The sequence below is a fragment of the Octopus bimaculoides genome, chromosome 2, assembly GCF_001194135.2.
Source record: "Octopus bimaculoides isolate UCB-OBI-ISO-001 chromosome 2, ASM119413v2, whole genome shotgun sequence".
In the NCBI taxonomy this organism is placed as follows: Eukaryota; Metazoa; Mollusca; class Cephalopoda; order Octopoda; family Octopodidae; genus Octopus; species Octopus bimaculoides.
The window spans coordinates 51493875-51504152 of record NC_068982.1 but is presented as its reverse complement, the minus strand read 5'-3'; the positions used below and the strand labels follow the sequence as shown (position 1 = coordinate 51504152).

Genomic DNA, 10278 nt, shown 5'->3' with positions numbered 1-10278 from the left:
TTAAGAAACAGATCTTGGACTGAATTAACAATAAGAAACGGAAAGATTTGGGATGGAGTAGGGGGAAACGCACGCTCAGTTTGCATTCTTCGATACTTCAACTTGTCTAAAATAAAACACTTGAAAAATAAAATGAAATGTTTTCTAAGACTACATGATTTACACATGAAAACACATTAAGAATAAAAAAAAAAAGTGAAAATGATTTCAATACTGTTGAGTTTAATGTTATGCTGCTTATTGTATCTTGGGCCATATTGGATGCTTTCTATGCCGCATCTCCAAACGGGACAGCTACTATCAGCAACAGATGTAGGACAGTCTGTACAACATCCCTGTTGTTGCTGCTACTAGCAAGCATCTCGCCTCGCAGAATGACGAATAACTCCATTTCTATAACAACGAAAAACTTGTTAACTATCAGTTTCTATCCGTGCAATTAACTTGTAGACACTGTTCAGAGCTAACAATTTCACTGAAGTAAAATAACTGACTGGTTTGCGCTAAACGTTATAAAAAAATGTACGTCCTTAAAAGTTGCGTAAAGGACGTAATTAGACGATGTTAACTGTTTATTATATATATATATATATATATATATATATATATATATATATATATATATATATATATGCGTGTGTGTGTGTTTACATACATACATACATATATATACATATATATATATATATATATATATACATACACACACATACAGAGTACAGAATCCCTCTGCAATACACACGCGCACACACAGAATTATCCATACGTGTTTGTGTGTGTGTGTGTGTGTGCGCGGCGCAATGGTAAAGTTTTAGGAAACTAATTCCAAACGTTAGAAATAATAAACTCAATACTTTGAGAAAATAAAGTTAAACAAATAAAACAGGATAAAAAAATCTTGCACGCTCTTAACAGAAAACCCCTTCAAAAAGTTACAAAAATTTACATGAAACATGCGATGCACACACACACACACACACACAGACTCAAGAAAAGAGTGTAATTTACATGCAGATATGAAATATTCACCTCAAAAGCCCAAGTGCAGGAAATCCCAGCATATTTCTGGACACACCTTCCAATTTCTACATCTTCATGTAAAGTGAGCGGACTCTGCATACAATGGTCGACATGGCTGGCCACTAATTTTAAAGTAGCCCGACTAAACACTATACCAGGTCCTCCCATACAAAAGTTTTCATTTTCTTTAAGTTTTAATAGACCAGACTCTTCTTTGGTCCCAAGCCCTGCTTGGCCTATAAATTGTGGTTTTGAACTATTAATCGATCTTAAAAAACTTTGGAGGCGTGATCCTTTGATGTATACATCATCATCTGCCCTCATAAACCACTCAAATTCATCAATATAATGATCATGCATGTACTTTAACATACTGAATGATTTCTTCTGAGGTGGGTAAGTATCATCAACGCCTCGCAGACCGACTACCGGGAGATCACCATTTCCTTGAGAAGTTTCACTAGAAAAGAAAATCACTTCTCCGTTTATCGAACGGGCCCAAGTTTTGTACGCAGCAATTGCTCGGGTATTTAGGTACTTTTTAGCAGTCATGACACCAATAAGTATGAAGTTTTTCGTAGATTTTCGAACATTCTGTGGTTCCTGAGTTTGCTGGCATGAAGTTGAAGCATAAGGCTGTGATGTATCCGTTACTTTTACAGGATCATTGGAAAGTTGACCTAAGATACAGCATCTTCCATGGGATAATCCACAAGTGATAAACCGATAACCACTCCAACTGGCCAGTAACATGCCACTGATGATACCGAAAAGTATCCCAATTAAAGAATTTGTTCGAATTCCATACCTCCGTTTGGCCATGCTTCCTTCTCCATGCATCCAGAAGTTCCTTAGGACAGTTTTCTGGCTCGGAGTTAAAAGAACTAATTGAGAACATAACCAGCCATCAGTAGAATCCAACTAAAACATCCTCATGCGATTGTCTGAAGTTTAAAGAGAACACCCACACGCAGTTTGTATCTTATCTTTGGCATCTAACTTGGAAACTTTTTTTTAATATATATTAGAAGCCGCAATTCCCAAATTTGTGGAAAATACATTTAAATTCAATGATCTGTAATAGTTTCGCATAGTTCGGTTATTTTTCTTTTCTTCTGAAACCTATTCTGAAGACCCGCTCCAAATAACAGGACGAAGTGACAAGCACCATGCGTCTGACTGATTTATATATAGCTGCCAGCTAGCATTTCTTATGGGTCGATTTGAGATTCATGACGTAATAGCTCTCGCAGACTGAAAATGATTGAAATTTAATTTTTTAGATTGAATATGATTTATAATAAAAAAAGACGCTTAAATAAATATATTATATAAATTTTCTTTACTCTTTATTAAAATATAACGAAACTGATATTTTCTCCGGAAACTGCCGAAGTAACTACTACAATTCCAATATGGCGGACTACTTAAATGTGTGAAACAATAAGTTTATTGAAGAAAGTAATTTTAATATTATTAAGTTATTTGAATTTTTAAAAATATTCTTCGAAGCTACAATGCTTCTTTATTGTATGGTAGGGAATATTACTAGTGCAGTCAGTCGGTGATTATTAAAATTAACCTGAAAGCTGTGTTGTTGCTGGAGTAAACACCAAACATGGCGTCATCCTTGAATGAAGAAAGTGTTGAAAGAAAACTACATGCTGTTAACAACACGCAAGATGGCATTCAAAGTATGTCATTATGGATTATTCATCATAAAGCGCATCATAAGAAGATAGTCGATTTATGGCTAAAAGTCTTGAAAAAAGGTAAGTAAATGGTGCCGACTTCCCTTCTCGTTTGCAAGCATACGTTAGTAATTTTCTTTACACATCTCTGTTATTCTAACAAACTGCGCGTGTAATTAAGCATACCTACCTTATGAATTGAAAGTAACAATGTAAATAAGGATTCATTTACTAATTTAAACCAAAGTGCATCTTAAATAGAGTTTGTAAATGATATAATCGCATTCAAATGATTTCAATTAATTTAGTTACGTTTTACTTCGTTTTACGAAGTGAATGCTTTTATCGACAAGCTGGATTATTTGTTGTTAAGAAAACAAACGATGCTAAAGTGTTCTATCAAACCACTATTGCACGATTTCAAGTTATTTGTGTAGATATATTTGTATTGAGGGTTATTTTAAACAGCATTCTAATATTTTGTTTTGCGTGTTTTTATTTTAAAAAACGAAATAGTATAATAACTGTTGACTTGTTACCTGTGTTATTTCGAATACCCTTTTCACAAGGTATGAAAATATTTAGCATCTTTTTAATGTTAAGGTTTCAATTGTGTTGCAAATTCAGCTCATCTCCAGATGAAGAACGTAATCTCTAAGTATGTATCTGCGTGTGTTGTGCAATGTTTATGAAACTATTTCGTCTTTCGTTCGATATCTTGTAATCAGTTAAATATCGTTTCAAAAAGAGTTCTGTTTGCATATTTGACTTGCATTGAACAGGAGATATAATTGCTGCACTTGCTTTATTTATAACTTGATTTGGAATCCCAGCTCCTACCTATTCCAGCTCACTTCATTTACATGTTTTAGATATTTCAACTCTAATTCTTTGAACTTCAATTTACATATAAATGCATTTTCAGGTAAACAATATTTTGCTATGAAAACATTGATTCATTAGTAATCGTGTTAGTTTATCTAGTTACTGAAAACCGAATTTTAAAAAATACTATAAGGTGAAGAGATTGAAGAAAGTTATTGAAATATATTAGGATTATTCATCTATTAGAAAATCTTTTAATTTTCTAAAAGAAAACAATCTTAATATGCTAAACTATTTACCTACATAACTGAATCCAAACATATGTTGATTGGCGGTTGCGGCCCATTGTAGCCACTACCATGCCTTATTACAGCTATCCCTCTTAGGTCATTCCCTACCTGCAGCAAACACAATTCTTAGTATTTAAATTGAGATATAAATCGCAATCCAGGTACTGTAATGCTTCTTTTGCTACTGTTTAGTGTAGTTGAACTCAAAAGTGGTCACTGCTGTCGAATTTAAATGCAAATAAAGGAAGAGGAACTTGTCTATTTAAATACAGGTAAAATAATAATGAAGTGTTGTTATTTTAGTGTGGTTTAAAAATAAGCCATATCTCTATTAAATACTAATGGATTAATTAGCCATGATTTAACTAAGTAGTTATGAGTCCTATAAAAATATCCAATTGGTTATTCGTTCGTTGTTAGGTCATTTACTCAAGGTTAGCTATGACCATGATATAAACATTTGATCAGCTTCTTGTTTCTACCCATAATTTGTCTTGGTTTTGAAAATTGAAACAATTTTTTTTTTAGCAAAAAACAAAAAAAAAACCTTATTCAAAATAGAAAGTTGGAGAGAATTTTTAAAATTTGAATATTCATAATTATTGTTTTGTGTATTGTATTCTATTAACGAATGCATAATTACTAGCTTGGAACCAAATGTTGTAATTCGATATTCACACGATACTGACCATTAATTATTTATTAATTATAATAGAATTGTCTTTATTATCTCTCTTGTAGAATTTTATTTAGAAATTAAATTACATATGTTGTCATATTTTCTGAATTCACAAATCTCCAGATTCAAAATTGATCCTCAAATTTTAATTCATTCATTGATTCGATGGCCACTTTTTGAAACTTTAAAAAATTCATTGTATATGTGTGTGTGTGTGTGCGAGAGAGAGAGAGAGAGAGAAAGAAAGAAAGAAAGAAACAGAGACTGCAAAATCATTCTTTATGGGTTAATTGAAGGCAAGCATTTTCGATTTTGACTCGACAGTATCTAGATTTGATCGACGTGCAAAAGCTTCAAATGTCCTTCACCTGGATTGCAATTAAAATACAAAAGCATCTGCTTTTTGTTTTAATCACGTTTTCATTGATTATTATATCTGCAATACGATATTGGTTTTATTTGTCACTAGCAATTTTTCAGTATGTGATACGAATTTTTTTCCTTATTACTATAAAATAGATTAATTGGTCTGCAACATAATCTTATCACCTGTGTGTAAACAGTCATTTACTTCTTTAATCTGACACTTAGTCATTACCGAAATAAAAGCCAAAATCAAAAACTAAACAAGAAAATAACACAATAAGAGTAGTAGTAGTAATAATAATGATTTATTTGCCACAGGAGCATCAGATGAGGAAGACATTACAAAGATGAGTTACAATTTGTGTAGGGAGTTTGCATGTGATTGGTGAGATAAAAAAAAATAGGCAGATGGTGAGAGAGGTAGGGAGAAATGAGATGAAAAGTATACATGGTAAACATATGTAAATACATAGGTGATGCAGTCCTGATACAGGAGAGCCTCCTATTTTGGCCATTCAAGGTACCCCACAGAGCCATGATTATCCTGACTGCGAAGAGCACAAGCTGTTCTCTCATGTATAGGTATATGTTTAAGGTAGTTCCATTCATCGTAACCATTTTTGCAATGGTTATAATAACAGTAATAATAACTGTTTCTAATATGGGCACACAGCCAGTGCATTGCTGGGGTCAATGGTATTTCATCAACCCAGGAAGAATGAAATGCTCCATTGATCTCGGCAAGATTTAACTAAGAATGTAAAGAGCTGGAAGAAATGACACAAAGCATATTTTCTGGTACAATTCTGCCAGTTTACCACCTTAATAATAATTGCTTCTTGTCCCCTCCCCACAAGTTTCTGGCATATAACCAGAAATATTTGGGCAGGGAATTAGAAACAGTTATCATTCAGCCTTGTGCTAAAAAATATCAGTGCTTGATTGGTATTTTATTGACTCTTGATAGATGAAAGGACAATGTTGACCTCTGCAGGATTTGAACTCAGAATGATTAGAACCTGGGCACTAGGCATATTGTCTGCTGTTCTAACTTATTCTAATCTACTAATTCTGGAATTTGGTGGAGGAGAATTGTATATTGACTCAAGTACTTGAATGATACTTTAACATTCTTGGAGGAATGAGAAGCAAAGTTGACCTTAGTGGGAGCTGAACTCAAATATTGCAAGGCTTTTTGTCCGTGATTTAACAATCCACTATCCCTCTCACTAGATGAAAAACCATCTTCAAACATCCATACACATACACAACACTCTAGAGCACTTCTGTAACATCCTAAAGACTATTATTCTACCTCATCTAAGATAAACTTAAAGAACACATTACACTAAAATAGCTGCAACATCAATAGCTTCAGTAGCCTCACAGACTGTATTGTAATGCACACTGCTAACAATATGTGCAGAGGAACTGTCCTCCACTAATTGAAGTCCATTTTCACTATGACCTTCATCAGAATCTGCTCGTGTACAGAAACGCACTGAACAGTGGAAAGAGTGCAATATATTCATGCTATCACACTGCACTCCTTACAAATCAACATTGCATGTTGGAGTGTGTTGTATGGTCAGTTGCTCAGAAAGATGGGGAGACAGTATGATTAGAAGGATGGATCTTCCTTTTAATAATGAAAATAATTAGTAAACCATAGAAAAATGAAAGTGGTAACACATTCAGTTCCAACATGAATCACAAAACTAACAGTAAAACAGTAACATAATCAAAATGATTTGATAACAAAGGTCACACTGACCACAGTAACAATTTCAAATAATATGTCCTGGCTGCAACATCAAACAAACACTGCCCTTAGATACTTCTCAAAAATCTGAACTCAAAAAGTATGCAAAGAAGACAGGAAAATAAACAAAAACATATGCTCATTCCACCTCAACCACAACTTTGAACCCTTTCATCAGAGACCCAGAAAACAATACAGATGTCTAAGATCTCAAATGATTCAGGCCTGTACAAAAAGCACTAACAGCTAAAAACACCTAGAAATTGAATCAATCACTTCATTCCACACTTTCTGCAACTACTTGTAATTACAGAAAAAATCTCCTAATCTGAAAAGGATCATCATCATTGTTTAACATCCGCTTTCCATGCTAGCATGGGTTGGACGATTTGACTGAGGACTGGTGGACCAGGTGGCTACACCAGGCTCCAATGTGATTTGGCAGAGTTCCTACAGCTGGATGCCCTTCCTAACGCCAACCACTCCGAGAGTGTAGTGGGTGCTTTTACGTGCCACCGGCATGAAGGTCAGTCAGGCGGTACTGGCAACAACCACGCTCAAAATGGTGTATTTTGCGTGCCACCTGCACAGGAGCCAATCCAGCAACACTGGCAACAATCTCGCTCGAATGTCTTTACACGTGCCAGGAAGGCGATGTTGGTAACAATCACGTTCAAATGGTGCTAGCAATACTAAAGCCCAGCAAAAACCTAATTGACAGATCCATTACTCACCTATGCTCACTCAAAAGTTTTAGAAAGGCTAATCCTTGACATCATTGACTTAGACATCCCTTTTGCCAAAAATACAATATGGAATCGGGCCTCTATACTCAGTCACTATAATACTGAGAAATAGAAAGTGCTTGATGGTTTCAACAGGATAAAACTTTCCACAAGTACTATTCTGATTACTGTCAACATTAACAATGCTTTCAACTCCATCCTCACTATTCACTTGCAAGAATCAACACAAAATATTATCTTGCTGCTAGATCTTTGTAGTGTACATGACCAACTCTTTGAGAATCTGTAATTTCCCCACTTAAATTGCTCCAAGGACCTATCTTTTTACCCACTCTTTTTAACTTATACTTTCCCACAGCTCTACAAAAGTTTCACATGCAGATAACATCACACAACATTTACAACATGCACAGAGGATAGTGAATAAATCAAAACAAAGTATAGACATACTTAGAGCAATTACAGGTGTCACACTTGGCAAACAGAAAAAAATATGAGGTAGTATCAAAAGGTTCCCAGACTAGTTATGTTTTAAAAAAAAAAAACAACTTATTTACCCAAGTTTTAATATCATCTCCTTCAAAATAGTCACCAGTTTCAACATTTCTGCTACTTTTGGAATTCGTCCTGGAAGTTGTTTTCTGTTAGTGAGTCAAGGATCTGCAATTTGCTCTGGATCTCAACAACAGTGTTAAAACGGTGACCTTTGAGCTGCATTTTTATCTTGGGGAAGTGATGGACATCTGCAGGAGCTGAATAGGGCAGGTGTGGAAGTGATAACATGTTGTTTTTGGTGAGGAGAGCTTGGTGACAGGGTGCATTATTGTCATGAAGAATCCAATTCTTCACATTCTACAGATCTGGTTGCTTTTCACTGAATGTTCTTCTTCAGATGTTTCAAAACAACGCAGTAGAACTCTCAATTGACAGTCTGACCCTGGGGGATGAATTCTTGATGCACAATACCACATTTTCAGGGGTGATGGTCATGGCAGGTCTTTCAGATCACTCATAGTCTTCCAAAGATGTTCTTTTGCTTTTGAAGTGCCCAGGCCACTCGACACATTCCATACGGCCCATTGCTTTGTTACCGTTAGCTTGCTGAAGCATGTTCAATGTCTCTGAAATAGACTTCCCAAGTTTAATGCAAAATTTCACAGCTCTTTGTTCCTGTCCATGACAAAATTGCAGACTACAACATACATGTGATCACAAATTTCACAACTTGTGAAGTAAACACTGCAATGTCACTCAGCACACTGCCTTATGAAGGTCACTACTAGCTCTCACTGCACACACAACCATATACTGCCATTTATTGGCATGCTACAGAACTAGTCCAGGAACTTTTTGATGCCACCTCGTTAAAAAAGTGGTGTACAAATAATATATTAGATCGAACATGGACTGTGCTAATCCTGCCTGAGACCTCGATCTCTATGAAAACCTCAAAATGGTGCACTGTGCATTATAGCAAATTGTATACAAACTTCCTACATATTAAAACAAAAATGAAAAACACTGTTTGTCATTGCAACAAACTTCAACCTCCAGTCCCTCTCATTACATGAAAAACCACCTTCAAACATCCATACACAACACTCTAGAGCACTTCTGTAACATCCTAAAGACTGTACCTCAGATAAGATAAACTTAAAGAACACATTACACTAAAATAGCTGCAACATCAATAGCTTCAGTAGCCTCACAGACTGTACTGTAATGCACACTGCTAACAATATGTGCAGAGGATCTGTCCTCCACTAATTGAAGCTCATCTTCACTATGACCTTCATCAGAATCTGCTCGTGTACAGAGACGCACTGAACAGTGGAAAGAGTGCAATATATTCATGCTATCACACTGCACTCCTTACAAATCAACATTGCATGTTGGAGTGTGTTGTATGGTTCCTCAGAAAGATGGGGAGACAGTATGACTTGAAAGATGGATCTTGAGTTCTGTCTCATTCAGTCAACTATCTGTATACCACAGGACTGCTCGATAAAGACATGACGACAAGATTTTCAACATAACATTTTGTTACTGTTTTGTTTTGCCTTTATTGTCAGAACCTGAGTTCTCGTGCTGCAGGCATAATTCAGATTTAAGTCACACCATCTAGGCTGTTGTGAATGTGGTGAACTCATTTTTCTCTTTTACTTGATACCAAGTGCTTTGTTTTCATGTTTTCATGTTGAAATTAATCACAATGGAGAAAAAGATTCAGCATCAGAAAGTTTGTATATTCTTTTATGAAACAAGACCTTCTGTGATATGCTGTGCTTGAAAAGATTCATCAAGCCAAATGAAATCATAGTCATAGCAAATGCTGGTGTCATGTAACTGGCACTCGTGCTGGTGGCACGTAAAAAGCACCCATTATACTCTTTGGAGTGGTTGGCATTAGGAAGGGCATCCAGCTGTAGAAACCATACCAAATCAGACCGGGACTTGGTGCAGCCTTCCAGCTTACCAGTTTCAGTCAAACTGTCTAACCCATGCCCATGAGATGATCATGACAGTCTAAAAGGGATTATTTAAGCTGAACTTCAGTCACGTTGATTTCACCAATCTAAGCTGATGGACAAATGTCACAATTGCTGTCTTGCACTTGATGAATTTTTGTTTTTTAAAAAAGTAGTCATTTTGTTTACATCTTAAAATAAATGCTGCCAGATTACACTTTAGTTTCTCACTTCACAGCTCAATAAAATAAGTACTAGTTATATTGAAATATGTGATTGATTCTATGAGTTATCACAATGAATTTTGATGTGTTTGTATAAACATCAAAGCTGGTTGGAATTCCAGTACTGTATCACATGTTACAATTGAAGTGAACTGCAGCTGAAGTTACAAGTCTTCATTTCTGGACATTGTGCTTTGTTTTGTATAT

At 35.4% G+C, this 10278-nt stretch overlaps 2 protein-coding genes across 3 annotated transcripts in view; one reads left to right on the top strand and one right to left on the bottom strand.

Moving 5' to 3' along the window:
- Positions 1-2250, bottom strand: part of LOC106873236 (chondroitin sulfate synthase 1) — a 254656-nt gene extending 252406 nt beyond the window's left edge. Inside the window, exon 1 of the mRNA XM_052977123.1 lies at positions 1030-2250. Within this exon, the coding sequence (XP_052833083.1) occupies positions 1030-1860 (831 nt within the window). The 5' untranslated portion in view covers positions 1861-2250. The remainder of the gene's footprint in view (positions 1-1029) is intronic.
- Positions 2251-2407: 157 nt separating this feature from the next.
- Positions 2408-10278, top strand: part of LOC106873238 (regulation of nuclear pre-mRNA domain-containing protein 2) — a 143739-nt gene continuing 135868 nt past the window's right edge. The window contains exon 1 of one of the 2 annotated variants that reach the window (XM_014920509.2): positions 2408-2792. In XM_014920509.2, coding sequence (XP_014775995.1) covers positions 2639-2792 — 154 coding nt within the window. In that variant the 5' untranslated portion in view covers positions 2408-2638. The remainder of the gene's footprint in view (positions 2793-10278) is intronic. The other variant, XM_014920510.2, reaches the window with a different exon arrangement.